This window comes from Globicephala melas, chromosome 2, assembly GCF_963455315.2.
Source record: "Globicephala melas chromosome 2, mGloMel1.2, whole genome shotgun sequence".
In the NCBI taxonomy this organism is placed as follows: domain Eukaryota; kingdom Metazoa; phylum Chordata; class Mammalia; order Artiodactyla; family Delphinidae; genus Globicephala; species Globicephala melas.
This window is the reverse complement of record NC_083315.2, coordinates 99,223,806-99,241,062: the sequence shown is the minus strand read 5'-3', so window position 1 is coordinate 99,241,062 and position 17,257 is coordinate 99,223,806. Positions and strand designations below refer to the sequence as shown.

Here is a 17,257-nt window from a genome sequence, read left to right as displayed (position 1 = left end):
AACTTGTAGCAGTTTTAAAATATGTGTATACCATGCTCTTTCATCTCTCCTTTCTTACTAACATTTCCTGGAATCGTCATTTTATGTTTATAGAAGGAACTCAGGGAGCCTCCTTAGAAACAATGTGGTGCTTGTGTCATCTGCTGTTACCCAGAAGGTTAACAGGGTAAAATGACTTAGGTAGTAAATAGCGCATGTTACAGCAATAGCTGCAAATTAGAACTATGTGGGAGGTTGTTCTAGATGAAAAGGAAAAGGGAAAGTAGCCCTAGGTATCTTTAAAGAGGAAGTGTTTCTCTTTGAGCTGTGTCACAGATTTTGCTGTCTCGTGGCTGGAGGCCCTGAAGCTAGGAGTGTCCACTGTCACTAGCTCTTCACCTTCCAAGCAGGAGTGAGAAAGAGCCAGGTAATTTGCATCATGGTACACTCGGAATCAAAGGCCATCCATCATTTCTGATACCTTGAACGCAATGATTATCATATCAAAGACATACGATGACATTGAAGATAATAACTTTTCTGTTGCCCATTATCTCTAACCAGCTTGGAGTAATTATTAGCATGTGTTCTTTTCAAAAGCCTAACACTCTAGATTTTGGAGAGAAAAGCCCTATTTGAGCCACCAAGAATATGTATGAGACTAGATTCAATGTCTCAATATTAAGTGAGAAATTATATAAATAAAGCAGGAAGCCCAAAGGTCTTACAAACTTTGTTATGTATAATCCTTTGGAGGTCAGTGTGGCTGTCTGTGTACCTGGGATTGGCCGTATCTGAGAAAGCCGTACTCCTTGACTGAGCACGTAGCTTTGAAAGAGGACTCCGTGGAAATTGATAGAGGAAGGGGTACATTTCCAGCTATTTAGTTAGCAGAAAAAAAACCCTCTAGGAATTAGGGATTATATAAACGTACAAACATATATCAGGCTCTGTGCTGAGTGCCAGTGATAGTAAACAAAATCATTCATTCATTCATTCATTTGCAGTCACCTGGCTACTCAAAGTGTGTTATCCATGGACCAGCAGCGTAAGTATCACCTGGAAGCTTATTATAAATAAAACATTCTCACTCCTTGTATTGGTTTCCTAGGGCCAACTTAAACTACCATGAACTGGGTGACTTAAAGCAACAAAAATTTATTGTCTCCACGGTGCCAGAGACTACAAGTCTGAAATCAAGGTGTTGGCCGATGCTCCCTCTGAAACCACTAGGGGAATCCTTCTCCCCCTCTTCCTATCTTCTGGTGGTTTGCTGGCAATCTTCGGCATTCCCTGGCATACAGCTGCCTTCATCAACACTTGACCTTCTCCTGGTGTGTCTCTGTGTCTTCACATGGCCATCTTCTTAAAAGGATGCCAGTCATATTGGATTAGAGGTATACTCTCCTCCAGTATGGACCTCACCTTAATTACATCTGCAATGACCCTATTTCCAAATAAGGTCGCATTGTGAGGTGTTAGGGCTTGGGACTTCAACATATCTTTTTTAGGGGAAATACAGTTCCATCCAAAACAGGTCTCGTCCATACCTGGTGAATGAGATTTTGTATTTTTCAGGATGTCCCTGTTAATTCACAGGCACCCTAAACTTCTAGAGGATATCCCCGAGGCTGTTAATTGCCTTATACCATAGACAGTTTTTTAGTGTCTCCACCAAACTTCTCTAAGGACGTTGCCTACAGGATATAGAGGTATATAGGATGGAGATGTTTCCCATGCAACTTAGGAGTAGTGGAGAGAAAGCGTTCCCTTTGCTCTTCAGTGCTAGGTCCAGTATGGTGGGAAGGGGAAGAGAAGGAACATTAACTCTCCCAGTCTTTGCTAGGCATGCAGATTGCTTATTGAGACAGGAATTTGAAGTGAGATTGTAATAAAGAAATGTAAAACAAAGGACGAGTAAAACGTGACTCAGAGGTCCTGTGGCATCATGCCTCTGGTGTATCAGGAGTAATGAACCACTGTGCTCCCATCCCTCCTAAAACAGAGTAAATAAATTCTTCTTCCTGCTGTTAAAGGGTGAGTTACGTGTATGGAATAAGTTCCTGGCTTTGAGAAAGTTGAGCCATGATGACAGGAGACCACCTGAAGGTATGGAATTGAGCTTTCCCGGGTTGTCCTGACGTTAACATCTGTCCCAAAGAGAGTCACTGTTTCCTCTCACTTTCTGACCACCAAAGCTTAGTATTCACCTCATCAGAGTCTTGAATATTTTTGTTTTTTGTTTTATGTTTCACTAGAAGTTGATATCTTCATATTCTTCTGTTCTTTTTCTTTTTTCTTTGTTTCTGCTGTATAGCCCTCTGTCCAGTTGCTTCTCACCAGGTCAGTTGTCAGTTTTAGAACTGTTTCATATTTATTAAGGCAAGCCCTCTTTAAGGGGCCTTGAGCACTAAGAAATCATAGGATGACGTTTCTCATCTGTACCTTGGTGTGACAGTAGTTTTGGTCCTGTCTGCAGACAGGACAGTTAATGCACTGATGTCTCTCCTGGATCTCTGATCAAGAGTAAATGCATGTGATTTTGTTTTCGGAGTTTGTTCTCTACATAACAGGAAAACTCCAAAACCAGCAGAAGTACCTCCTGCCCACACCCGCCCCCCGATCCCACTGTGCCCAACACTCCCTGCCCCACCGCAACCTTCACCTGCTGTGGCCTTCTCTCTCCATTTACTTTCTGAACAGAATTCACTGGCCCGAAAAGCAATAAAAGGGTTTTTCTGTCTCATCAGTAAGGGAATGGGATGCCAAATATGTTCTCAGACGCAGGACAGGATGACAGTTTGCCTTTTCACATTTCTTGGTGAAGAGCCTAAATCCTTAAAGTAAATTTCATCTGAGCAGTTTTACGTGTCCCCAAAAATAAGGCCGTGGAAGAGATTCAGACCTAACAGTCTGACAGAACAGTGCAGCTTAGTTTCCCTTGAAACATTTGGTGGCACAGATATCAGGCTGCGTGTGGAAAGCTTATTTTAATGCCATTTATCAGGCCGGCTGATGGGGGCCACTACCCCGAAGCATACCCACCCACGCTGGCCATCAGCGGCGAGGGCTTGTTTACACCAAGACAGGTGACATTTCATAATATGGCGGGCACCATGGAGCCCGCCAACCAGCTCCTCTGGGTGTGATGCCGAAGAGTGGCAGGGGGTGGAGTGCAGGAGAAGAAGGGACGAGGAACCTGAGTCAGCATTTATTTTCCTGGGCACCTACCAAGAAACAAATGCATGCTTCCAAGGGAGTGCCCATTCTCCCTGAGGAGAGAGCAAGACGGCTGCCAACTCTGGTCCTGCTATTCCCCTCCAGCTGGCCCTAGCTCTTGGTCCTGGCTGGGAAAAGTAGTTGCTTACCTGTCTCATCTCCAGTCTCCATCACATTAGCAGTGTCAGGGAGGGCACAAGGCTGGCCACAGCTGTGAAGTGGGATTGTGTCAGTTGTTTATTTCCATGATTTTTTGGGGGGAGGGGGGAGAGGGTGCTTATAAGGCCTACATCCACGGGCTACCCTGCCTCATGACCATGTATCATCTTGTGTGACATCTTGGAATGTCCATTGGGAAACAGTGTTTTCCAAATTAGATTTCTATTACTTATAAAATAAGGATTTCCAATTTGGGGAGTATGTGAATGGGTGAGAGTTAAATGAGAATAAAAGTTAAACCTAGGGGTTCCCTGATATATACCATATCTCATCCCCAGAAGACACCGCTCTCTAATCCAGCCAAAATTCAGACTCCATACTGATTTATATTTGTGATTTGGAGGAATCCAAAGGGTACTATCAGCTCAGTCACCCAAGCTTAAAGCCCTTAGGATAGGTGCATCAATTTTCTACGTCTCCACCGTAGGATTCTACCTGCTTTTCAACCTAGTCCGTGAGAATGTCTTCAAGATAAATGCGGCAGTCATTAGGAAAGTACCTTGGTCCGTTTGGAAGCTAGTGCCTTAGAAATGCAAAGGATTACTGTTAAGGAGGCAAGCTGACTTGTCATCAGTAGCACGTGTGCTCTGTGCCAGCCTCCGAATGTCTGTAGTTTTGCCAAGTAGTGGAATTTGGTGAGTGTTGATATGAAGCATAAGCAAAAGATATGGGCAGTCTGAAGGCACAAAAATAGAAATAGTGTTTTTCAGAGTTTTGCTTTGCAGAGTCAGATTGTCTCCTTTCTGTGTATTCTCCACTGTGTTGTTTGATCTCCCTGAGAGAGGCAAGCCATGTACTCATTTGTTCTCTATAGTCGAAAGCGCCCTGCCCGGGGAGATTTGATACATATCATTGTCTCGAAAGTAAATATCTACCCATGTATGTAGATACTTCATTTATTTGTTTTTGGTGGAAGAAGGGAAAGGCAGCAAATTTCACATGTACTTAATGTGCCTGAAGTGACCGAAAGATGTTCATTGGTGATAATGCATGAGGCTGTATGTAACTAGACATGGGGCCTGTCCTCCAGGCTCTGTGATAAAACCGACTTCACTGGAGATGGAAATCCCGCGACTGAAACTGAGAAAGTTCAAATGTGTGGACTAAGCTGAAGAACAGCATACCCACCTGATCTGCTTTAGGTTTCAATGCGCTTGGTGTTTAGCTAAGGTGTAAGTGTGGAAATGACTCCTCGTTTTCAGGCAGGGAGGGCTCCCTGGAAGAAGAAGGCTTCTGTGATTCTCTTTATTTTGTAGCTGTGCCGAACTCACTTGGCCAAGTGTGCTTCCAGCATTCGTGGCCTATCCAGACCATTTATTTTTATTTTTATTTCTGGCCATGTCTGCCAAGCTCAGGCAGAAAGCTAAAGATATATATGGATTTTATGAAGATGTGAAAATCCCACTGGACCTGGCAGGAATTCTTTCTTGGTCTGTCTGGCAAGACTTTTCTAGTTGAGCAGTCAGGGTGTGGTTTTTCCACTGAAGCAAATCTGTCTTCCCATTCCTGTCTTCATTCTTATTCAACGAGGCAGATTTTTCTAAAAATCCACATATGTAAGAAATAATAATGATTTGGATGCACGGGCTCAAGGTGCAGGTTTAGACAGGGTGGGGCGTGGGCCTGCCTTCCCCTCTCTGGAAGGCATGGCGAGAGGTCCTTAGGCGATGTAATAGTGCGCATGTGTGACAGGCCCTAATCCTGGCATGCGGCGGGGGTCTGGAAAGGCTTTGCCTTAAACTAGGCATGTCTAATAGGGTTTCACACAACCTGTGAATTTGCCCCTGCACAAGGTCAGCTTGTAGGTCAGTGGAATGCTGCACAAATTGCATTCTCCTCCAGACTGTAATTATACCTAGGAGAAGGCCATGTGTTGCCAAGTTCAGCTGACTCCAGATAGGACCAAGATAAACTGAGGGCTTGCTCATGCTTCTCAAAAACTGATTTTTAAGGCTTTGATATAAAGCATCTCTTGTTTTTTTCTTTTTTAAAAAAAAGATGGTCTTGAGGTTTATGAAGGAGCTTTGTGTAGAGGATGGTGAGACCAGCCATTGTCTGCCTTCCCTGAGAGCAGAACAAGATTGTTTGAAATGGAAGCATGAGGAATTCCAGTCAGACGTAAAGTGAAAGGCTTCGGTGCCAAAAGCTACTTAATACTAGAAAATGATTTTAAGGATTATAACAAAGCAAGTAATATGCAGCTAAAGACAAAGAAGAATGAAAAACGGGTATGGGGAGCAGTCACAGAGCAGGAATAGGATGAAAAATTTAGGTTGTGTTTACAATTAGCTGAGGTAGGGTTGCGTTTTATTTGTTTGATGGAAAACGGCTATAAAGATGTGTCTGTTATACACCTGTAATAATTTCTTAAAGTGTGAGCTTTCTTCTAAAGTAAGGTCCATCCTTAAATATCTGGGCCATTCCAAAGGAAGAGGGTAAGTCAGGCAACATCTGCAGGTTTCTTCAACGCTAACAGCTAAGGGATTCCAAAAGCCACTTAAAGCAGAATATTCAGTAGGTGAGCAAACTTTTGTAAGTACTCATACTCTCTCAGAAATGTTTTCTGAAATATCTTTCTCGAACAGCCTGAAATGGGCATTTTATTCCCCGGACCCACTTGGAAGGAGGTCACATTGAGAGCTTCAAGGCATAATTCTGCCTACCTGTTCCACATCCACGTGGAAAACCATGAATTTGACATTCACATTATGAAGCTATGGACTAATACAGTCAGGAATCCTACCGATATCCAACAGTCAAATGTGGAGGACTGGCCTGAGGATCTGCAGTGTGATAGCCCCTCCTGCGGGCTGGTCGTAATGCCTAACGCAGAACCTTCACCCCCAGCGGCCCCAGTGGCCACGTGGCATGGAAGGAGCCCTTTCTGCGTGGGTAAGGGGCGCTTAGGTTACAGTGTTGGTTGCAGGTCCTGGTCTGTAGAGCTTCTCATCTCTCAACTCTCCCTCGTGGAGAGGTTTTCTAGAGGTGAGACCTGGACTTTCGTTTCAGGAAAAAGGCACTGAGTGTAACGCTTCTGGAAATGCTTTCAGGTTACCCAAAGGAAGACTCTGCCTGAAACAGCCATTTCACTTCAAATCCCCACTTTCAATGAGTCCTGGCATTTTTTAGGTATCATATACCTAAGAACAATTAGAAACTCTTCATGTTAGCCGATCCCTGTAAATAGCTCCCTTATGTCAGACTTATTTATGTGAGTTTCTCTCATATAAATAAACCGGTCTTTGAACTCCCATTGAACAAGGATGTATATATATGTACATATATATACATACGTGTATGTGTTTGTGTGTGTATATATATATGTTATTTTTAATCTTTATAGCCCTGCAGTGCACCAACATCGGAGTTTGCATATTGTGAGTGTTGCTGAATTGGACTGACTGTGTCTCAGCGTTGGTGTGGGATGATGGTCAGGGCAGGCCTAGAAATAGAAGGCTGGTCTCCTGATTTTTCTCTTAATGACCAGTCACCAGGTGATGATGCCTGTCACTTTCTATAGCTGGTCAAGGGAATATGACAGCTCAGAAGGCTCGAGCTAAAAGCTAGAGGGCAGGACCGTTGTATTTATGGCTCTGGTTCTTAGTTTTATTTGTATTTCTACTTAGAGTGTTACATTGCTGGGAACCTTTGACTTGGGCCAGACAACTTTAAAAATTTGTTAAAATAACACAGGATAGGGCTTCCCTGGTGGCGCAGTGGTTGAGAGTCCGCCTGCCGATGCAGGGGACGCGGGTTCGTGCCCCGGTCCGGGAAGATCCCACATGCCGTGGAGCGGCTGGGCCCGTGAGCCATGGCCGCTGAGCCTGCACGTCTGGAGCCTGTGCTCTGCAACGGGAGAGGCCACAACAGTGAGAGGCCCACGTACCACAAAACCAAAACAAAAACACAGGATAATAACAACCAGAATGCTTAAAGAATGGTTTGATGCTGATTAATTAAATTTTTAGTTAATAAATGATTTGATATGTTATGTATCATAACATTTTTTTGTATATAAAGTCCTGTGGTTATTTTTTAAATGTATTCAATAGAAAAGTTCCTACTATAAAAAAGGCAGGCTATTAAATATCTGACAGCCTCAGGCAATTTAGGATTCTAAAAGTTTTCCAGATAATCATTACGATCGCCAGTCTTCACTGTTCAGTAATGCAAATAGGGAAGGTATAGTTGATTGTGATTGCTTTCAAGCCCATGATATTTTAGAGAAGCTAGTGAATTGGGAAGAATACCCAAGATTAGTTTATCTTCCTCTCATATTTTCTTTCTCTTCAGAGAGGAATTTTGAAGGTGACTTTATCTGTCTAGAAGTTAGCTTAGCAAGAATGAGTATGGTACAATAAAAGAAAAACAGGAGGAAATTTCAGTTAGTGGAAGGTTCTCCATAAATTGCATCTGGTTATTTGAAACTTGACCGTGATTCTAAAAGAGAATATTTTAAAAGCAGTGTAATAATTATTGGTTGATAACTAACTGAACGTCTTAAAAAAAAAACAAAAAAAAAAACCTTTTTCTTCCCTCTTTCTTTTCCTTGTTTGTTCTCTCCATCCGTTTTCTCAATCTTGTCTTTTTTCCTCTATGTTTTCTTCCTACCTACTCTGCTGTGAAGGTAAGTGCCTCAGATAATAGGTAAAAATCTGTGTAAGGAGGAATGACATTTGATCACAAATATCAGAAAAGAGAATTGGGTTAGAACAAAGTGTGCTTCTCGTTCTGTGCCCCTTGCTTTAATGCCCTAGCAGTGAGGTGACTGCACTGACTTTACAGGACTCCTGAGCCTGTAGTCTTGTTACCTTTCTGGAAATCCACAGGGGGCCACTAAAGGAATAAAAGTTCACAATATCATGGTGTTCACTGCCCGCAATTCACAGCTCTCCATTTGGATTGGCTCGTGTGCAGAGGTGCATAAAACCTTAGTAGGGGCGCAGTAAAAGGTAGTTCCCTTCCCCCTTCCTCCCTTAGAAAATGCCTCTTATCCACAGCAATCTCTGTGTAAGTCTCTCTTCCTGCTGTTCAGCTATGTCATTATTTAAATTTCGTTGCGTTGAACCAGCCCAATAGATAGTCATTGGAAAACAGCAAAAAGGATACAAAGACAGTTCACAAGAACACGTGACCAGTAATCCGATGGTTAGCCTTACTATTAAATCATTAAAAATGCCAAATAGTGAAAAAACATTTTTCCTATCATATTGGCCAACATTTTTTAAATTGATAATACTTAGAGTGGGTGAGGGAACAGGAAAACTGTGACTCTCAAGTACTTGGCAGCAGTATAAATTGATGATGCCTATTAGAAACAATTTGACAATATTTATCAGAATGTAAAATGGACATGCTCTTTGAACCATTTCTATAAGTCTATCCTATAGAAATACAACCTCAAGTGACCTCAGGAATGATCTGAATATATACTGAAGTCTTGGATGGGACTTTTTAGCTGACTGAACTCCCACTGAGTCTGTTTATTAAGTCTAATGTGTTGTTTTCCTCCGTGTTTTTTTGTTTTTGTTTTTGTTTTAGTCACTTTGCATATTGGACTTAAGAATATTTTAAAATATGTATTCTACTCTTTGTGGGCTTTTTAATCCCTCTTTTACTTCTGATTCTTTTTCTTGTAATTTGTTTGGTAGTGTCCTCCACTTCCTAAGTTAGAAGTTTTACACACTACAGGCACCATTGTTCTGTTGTGCTTTGCAGATACTGCAGTTTTTACAAATTGAAGGTCTGTGGCAACCCTGTGTCGAGCAAGTCTATTGGTGCCATTTTACCCAACATTATTGCTCGTTTCATGTCCAATTTTGGTAATTCTCACAATATTTCAAACTTTTTCATTATTATTATATTCGTTATGGTGATCTGCGACCAGTGATCTTTGATGTAACCACTGTCATTGTTTTGGGACACCATAACCACGCCCATATAAGATGGGGAACTGAATCAATGTTGGGTGTGTTCTGACTGCTCCACCAACCAGCCATTCCCCCATCTCTCTCCCTCTCCTCAGACCTCCCTCTTCCCTAGGACTCAACAATATTGAAATTAGGCCAATTAAGAACCCCACAATGTCCTCTAAGTGTTCAAGTGAAAGGAAGATTCACACATCTCTCACTTTAAATCAGGAGCTAGAAAGGATTAAGCTTACTGAGGAAGGCATGTCGAAAGCCGAGATATGCCCAAAGCTAAGGCCTTTTGCGCCAGTTAGCCAAGTTGCGAATGCAAAGGAAAAATTTTTGGAGGAAATTAGAAGTGCTATTCCAGTGAACACACAGATGATAAGAGAGTGAAACGGTGAAAGTTTTAGTGGTCTAGCTAGATCAAATCAGCTGCAGCATTCCCTGAAGCCAAAGCCTAATCCAGAGCAAGGCCCTACCTCTCATCAATTCTATGAAGGCTGAGAGAGGTGGGAACGCTGCAGAAGAAGAGTTTGAAGCTGGCAGGGGTTGGTTCATGAAGGTTAAGGAAAGAAGCCATCTCTATAAAGTAAAAGTGCAAGGTGAAGTAGCAAGTTATCCAGAAGATCTAGCTAAGATGATTCATAAAGGTGGCTACACTAAACAGATTTCTAGTGTAGCTGAAACAGCCTTCTGTTGGAAGAAGATCCCATCTAGGACTTTCATAGCTCGAGAAGGAGAAGTCAAAGCCTGGCTTCAAAGCTTCAAAGGACAGGCTGACTCTCTTGTTAGGGGCTAATGCATCTGGTGACTTGAAGTTGAAGCCAGTGCTTATTCACCATTCCAGAAATCCTAGGGCCCTTAAGAATTGTGCTAATTCTACTCTTCCTGTGCTCTATAAATGGAACAACAAAGCCTGGATCACAGCACATCTGTTTACAACATGGTTAACTGAATATTTTAAGCCCACGTTTGGGACCTACTGCTCAGGAAAAAGATTCCTTTCAAAATATTACTGCTCATGGACAGTGCACCTGGTCACCCAAGAGCTCCGATGGAAATGTACAATGAGATTCATGTTGTTTTCAGGCCTGCTAACACAACATCCGTTCTGCAACCCATGCATCAAGGAGTAATGTTGACTTTCAAGTCTTATTCTTTAAGGAATACATTTTGTAAGGCTATAGCTGCCATAGATAGTGATTCCTCTGATGGAAATGGGAAAAGTCAATTGAAAACCTTCTGGAAAGGATTCACCGTTCTAGATGCTATTAAGAACATTGGTGACTCATGCTAAGAGGTCAAAATATCAACGTGAGCAGGAGTTTGTAAGAAGTTGATTTCAACCCTCATGGATGACTTTGAGGAGATCACTGCAGATGTGGTGGAAATTGCAGGAGAACTAGAATTAGAAATGGAACCTGAAGAGGTGACTGAATTGCTGCAATCTCATGATAAAACTTGAACAGATGAGGAGTTGCTTCTTCTGGATGAGCAAAGAAAGTGGTTTCTTGAGATGGAGTCTACTCCTGGTGAAGATGCTGTGAAGACTGTTGAAATGACAACAAAGGATTTACAGTATGACACAAACTTAGTTGCCAAAGTAGCAGCGTGGTGTGAGAGGATTGACTCCAATTTTGAAAGAAGTTCTACTCTGGGTAAAGTGCTATCAGACAGCACTGCCGGCTGCAGAGAAGTTGTCTGTGAAAGGAAGAGTCAATGGATGTGGCAGACTTTATTCCTGTCTTATTTTAAGGAATTGCCACAGCCACCCCAATCTTCAGCAGCTACCACCATGACCGGTCAGAAGCCATCAACACTGAGGCAAGACCCTCCACCAACAAAAAGATAACCACCTGCTGAAGGGCTCAAGTGATAGCAGTTTTTAGTAATAAACTATTTTTAATTAAGGTATATACATTGCTTTTATAGACATAATACTCTTGCACATTTATTAGACTACAGCAGAGTGTAAACATAATTTTTATATGCACTGGGAAGCAAAAAATCTGTGTGACTCACTTTATTGTGATATTCACTTTATTGCAGTGATCTGGAACGAAACCTGCAGTATCTCCGAGGTATGCCTGTTGTACAAAACAGGATGGTACTGGTATAAAGACAGACATAGACCAACAGAACAGAGGAGAGAGCTCAGAAATAAACCCACATGAATGTGGTCAAATGATCATCAACAAGAGTGCCAAGACTACAAAATGGGGAGAGGATAGTCTCTTCAACAAATGGTGCAGGGAAAACTGGATATCCAAATGCAAAAGAATGAAATCGGACGGTTATCTTTCAGCATAAACAAAAATCAATTCAAAATAGAATCAAGACTTAAATGTAAGATCTGAACGTGTAAAATTCCTGTGAGAAAACACGAGAAAAGCTTCATAATATTGGTCTTGCTAGTTATTTCCTGGAAATGACACCAAACCACAGGCAACAAAAGCAAAAATAGACAAGTGGAACTATATCAAATTAAGAAGCATCTACACAGCAAAAGAAACAATCAACAGAATGAAAAGGATGTATATGGAATGGGAGAAAATATTTGCAAACCGTATGTCTGATAAAGGGTTAATATCTCAAAATATGTAAGAAACTCCTACAACTCAGTTTTTATAAACCTGATTTAAAAATGGGCAAGGAAAAAAAAAATGGGCAAGGACATGTATAGACATTTCTCCAAAGAAGACCTACAAATGGCCAACAGGTATATGAAAGGATGTTCAACATCACTAACATCAGGGAAATGCAAATCAAAACCACACCTAGCAGGATGGCTGTTATCAAAAACAAAAATGTAATAAGTGTTGGTAAAGATGCTGAGAAATTAGAAAAATAGAACTAGCACATTATCCAGCAACCCACTTCTAGGTATTTATCCAAAAGAATTGAAAACAAGATCTCAAAGAGATATTTGCACTCCCCTGTTCACTGCAGCATTATTCACAGTAGCTAAGAAGTAGAAATAAGCTAAATGTTCATTGATGGATATATTTATATATATGCACACACATACAATACGCACATATATATACACACACACAATGGAATACATATATACGCATCTGTATATGCGCACATGTATATATATATATATACACACACAAACACAATGCAATATTATTCAGCCTTAGGAAGGAGATTCTATCACATGCTACAACATGTATGAACCTCGAAGATGTTATTCTGAGTGAAATCGGCCAGTCACAAAAGGACAAATACTTCATGACTCTGTTTACTTGAGGTATCTAAAGCAGTCAAACTTGTAGAAGCAGAAAGCTGTCCAGGGGCTAGGGGGAAGAGGAAATGGAGTATAGCTGTTCAAGGGGTCTAGAGTTTCCATCATGTAGGATGAAAAACTTCTAGACATCTGCTGTACAACAGTGTGCATATAGTTAACAGTGATGTACTGGACATTTAAAATGTTGTTAATATGGTAGATTTCATGTTTTCCTTTCTCTCTCTCTCTCTCTCTCTTTTTTTTTTTACTGTAGTAAAATAAAAAAACTAAACCTTTCAGTCATGAAAACAAAAGAAACGACGAGGGCTTAGGGCATATACCCATTCCGTGTCCATTGTGTTCCTACCATTTTAGCTGGTTTTGAGAAACCTGGTGGTATTCCACAATTGAAGAGAGACTCTTTTTAAAGGTCTAGTTAGAGGTAGACAGAGAATTTGACACAAATAGGGAAGAGAATACAAATGCTCTGACTTGAGCACTGCCTACCCCCTCTTTAGGAAGTAGCACCGCATTTCAGGAAACTCTTAAGGTTTCAGTCCAGCCGAAGGTAACAGACACTTTCTTTCCAAACGCTTGCCGTGCCAGGTTATTAAACAGAATTGCAAGGATGGTAACATCCGTTCCGCAGGGCAGCCTGGTTGAACAATGAAGTGGGGATGGATTTGCTTCTTTTTATTTTTTAAATTTTTATTTTAAATTGGAGTATAGTTGATTTACAGTATTGTGTTAGTATCAGGTGTACAGCAAAGTGATTCAGTTATACATACACATATATCCATTCTTTTTCAGATTCTTTTCCCATATAGGTTATTATGGAATAGTGAGTAGAGTTCCCTGTGCTATACAGTAGGTCCCTGTTGGTTATCTATTTTATATATAGTAGTGTGTATATGTTAATCCCAAGCTCCTAATTTATCCCTCCCCCCAACCTTTCCCCTTTGGTGACCATAAGTTTGTTTCCGAAGTCTGTGAGTCCATGTCTGTTTTGTAAATAAGTTCATTTGTATCATTTTAGATTCTACATGTAAGCCATATATATTGTCTTTCTCTGTCTGACTTACTTAGTATGGTAATCTCTAGGTCCATCCATGTTGCTGCAAATGGTAGAGTTTCATTCTTTTTTATGGCTGAGTAATATTCCATTGTGTATATGTACCACATGTTCTTCATCCATTCCTCTGTCAGTGGACACTTAGGTTGCTTCCATGTCTTGGCTACTGTGAATAGTGCTGCAATGAACATTGGGGTGTATGTATCTCTTCGAGGTATGGTTTTCTCCAGATGTATGCCCAGGAGTGGGGTTGCTGGGCCATATGGTAGTTCTATTTTTAGTTTTTTTTTTAAGGAACCTCCATACTGTTCTCCATAGTGGCTGTACCAATTCACATTCCCACCAACAGTGTAAGAGGGCTCCCTTTTCTCCACACCTTGTCCAGCATTTACTGTTTGTACACTTTTTGGTGATGGCTACTTGCTTTTATCCAATGACAGACAGAACCTCAATCTCAATTTCAGTCCCTCCCTCTCTCTCTGTTCTCTTGTGGTTACTCTCTTGCCTCCTTTTAATTAGCTATTAGAAAACCTTGAATTTGAACCTTGTTTTTCCCGTAGGTAGAATGTGTTACCCAGGGTTTTCAGAACCCTAACTGGATAGCATGGTGAATATTGGTTTGAAGACATTTTTGCAACCCAGTTGTCCTCTTGTCATAAATTTGATTCCTGTGCCTGTCTCCTTGACATTGATGTGTATGCCACGACCAAGCTTGTATCTCAGTCACTATCTTGGTCTTTTAAGGATAAATCTAGTCAATTCCCAAAGCTTTTCTTATTTTGAATTTGCTTTGCAGTTAGTTCAAGTCATGGTTTTATTCGCCTTTTTAGTTCTTCTCAGCAATTTTAAATCATTAAATTCTACAAAATTTATGACGTCAAGGGCATGAGTCCAGAGCAGTGCCAGGCATGTAACAGATGCACAGCAGATATTTGTTAATGAATGAATGCATGTCTGAATATTTACACGAAGCTCCGGTAGGTTTTTCTTAATTTTGTATTGGACTTTAAAAATCGTTTCACTTTAAATTTGTGTTCTCTAAGAAAAAGCTAGAAATTGCATCTTTTAAGAAGATATTTGATATACATAATATCTTGTTCCTTTGCGTTCGTGTAAAAAATAAATAAAAATACCAAGGACCTTCTTTATTTCTTTTAAAAACTGCAATTCTGTATCCTCCAAGAATCTGTCCTTAAGGCTAATGTTGAAATGATTAAACACATTAGGCTGAAAATCAGATTTTCCTTTTATCTTGATGAAAGCTTAGTGTTTACTGTACTTTCGGCCTAACGGTAAGATAAGAGTAGCCATGCTGAGCAGAGAAAGATAAAGGGCTGGCGATCATTGATTCAGCATCAATCAATAGGTAATTAGACAGTTGGACAAATAGACAGTCTTGGTTGGAGCAAGCTCCCGTTATCCCTTATTGTTCAACCAGCAAGCAACTCAGCTAGTTAGTATCAATATAAATGTAGGTGTTACTGTTTAATCTTCACTACATTTTTGGTAAGTTTGTGTATACATAGGTGGGAGAGGAAGCATAGCTCTTTAGTTTGTATTTTACCCAGAAAAGTGCATTAAAAACATGAGGTTTGGTGATGTTTTGTGCGTATTTCCTATTGATTTTTGTAGCCCTGCCACAAGAGAGAGAAAAAGGTAATTTTTTTTCCCCTAGTGGCCACTGTGCAATACATTCTTTGGGGCTGATTTGGTTTAGAGAGAGACAAAACTGTGATGAGCTCTCCATGGAATATTCATAGGGGTTGAAATTATTGGCAATGAGGTATTTGGAGTTTCTAAAAGGATTATAAAAGTTTCTGTATACATACATTATTATAAAAGACCACTTCTAAATAATTTCAAATTAAATCTGTATGTACAAAGTATTATTTATATTAATCATAGCACAAATACAAAGCAACCTAACCCTCCTGACTAGAGCAATTTTATTTAAATAATAAGTCTGTGTCAGGAACTGTTTTAGGTGCTTTACCTATATTATGCCATTTAATTTCTAGAATAAATGTACAAACTAAGTACAGTCAGCCCTACTTCATGAAAAAGTTGAATTCCTAGAGGTTAAGTCGCTTTTCCGAGGCCATATCACTGGTAAACAGCGGAGTCAAGATCTCAATGATATTTCCCCTAAACCACTCAGCAGATGATCCTGCACTGTAGCCAGGGAGGCTGGAGGCTGTGAAGTGTCTTACGAAGTCCAACGTGGAAGCAGGCCAAGGATAAGTGGAAAAGTTGGATAAAAACTTGTACATGTGTTGCAATTACAACTTAGTTAAGATGTGTTTGAATAAAAAAGATTTGAGTGCTCGTATTAGATTGGTGGAATTTGGGGTGGTGTTTTTCCTTTATTTTCTAAAATATCTATACTTGTGGATAAGTTACATTCAAATTAAAGTATTAACATAGAGTGACTGTAGCATCAGCTTAGTTTACCAGACTGTCTAAAACCATGAAGGTTTTTGGTATGCTTCTGAAAGATTGGTGGTTTGAGCTTGTGTTAATTTTTTAAAATTCCAGATCATCAAGTTATTGGATGGAAAACGATCTCAAACTGTGGGAATCTTGATATCTAGTTTGCATTTAGAAATGAAGGATATCCAGCAGGGTAAGTCTTATTCATCGTTTTTTTCCAACTTTAAAATTTTCCAGCTTTTATTGTGAAAAATGTCAAACATATACAAAATTAGAATGCCGCGGTGAATCCCTGTACCGAGCTACAGAACCATTAATCCACTCTTGTTTTATCTAAAGCACCCTCCTTCCATTAGATTACTATGAAGCAACTCTCAGGCATTTTATAATTCATCCTTTAAAATGGTAACACACCACGAAAAGATATGGATACTTTAAGCGTAACTCCAGTGCCATCAGCATGCATTTAAAAACATTTGCAATAATTTCTCAATGTCATCAAGTACGTAGTTCTAATATCACTGATTGTCTGTAAATTCGTCTATTCATTTACAGTTAGTTTGAATGAGGACCCAAACAGATTTCACGCATTGCCTTAGATGTGTCCATCTCTCAGGGGTTTCTTTCTCTTTTTTTTTTTGGCTGCGTTGGGTCTTCGCACCGACTTTTCTCTAGTTGCGGTGAGTGGGGGCTCCTCTTCGTTGAGGTGCGTGAGCTTCTCATTGTGGTGGCTTCTCTTGTTTCGGAGCATGGGCTCTAGGCACGCAGGCTTCAGTAGTTGCAGCACACGGGCTTCAGTAGTTGCAGCACATGGGCTCAGTAGTTGCAGCACACAGGTCCTAGAGCTCACGGGCTTCAGTAGTTGTGGTGCGTGGGCTCAGTAGTTGCAGCGCACAGGCTCTAGAGCGCAGGCTCAGTAGTTGTGGCACACGGGCTTAGTTGCTCTGCAGCATGTGGGATTTTCCCAGACCAGTGATCGAACCCGTGTCCCCTGCATTGGCAGGCAGATTCTTAACCACTGCGCCACCAGGGAAGTCCCCTCTCAGGGGTTTCTTTTGACCTAGAGGTTTCTATCCTCTATTTTTGTTTTTTTTCATAATTATTTTTTTTTGAAGAAGCCAGTTTCTTCAAAAAAGAAGAATATCCTGTGGAATTTCCCACATTTTAGATTTTGCTGTTTGCGTTGCCTGGGTT

At 40.7% G+C, this 17,257-nt stretch overlaps 1 protein-coding gene across 1 annotated transcript in view; it reads left to right on the top strand.

Annotated features, from left to right (window-relative positions):
• FMN1 (formin 1) overlaps positions 1-17,257 on the top strand; it is a 405,529-nt gene that overhangs the window by 208,186 nt on the left and 180,086 nt on the right. Inside the window, exon 7 of the mRNA XM_060294520.1 lies at positions 16,169-16,256. Coding sequence (XP_060150503.1) covers positions 16,169-16,256 — 88 coding nt within the window. The remainder of the gene's footprint in view (positions 1-16,168; positions 16,257-17,257) is intronic.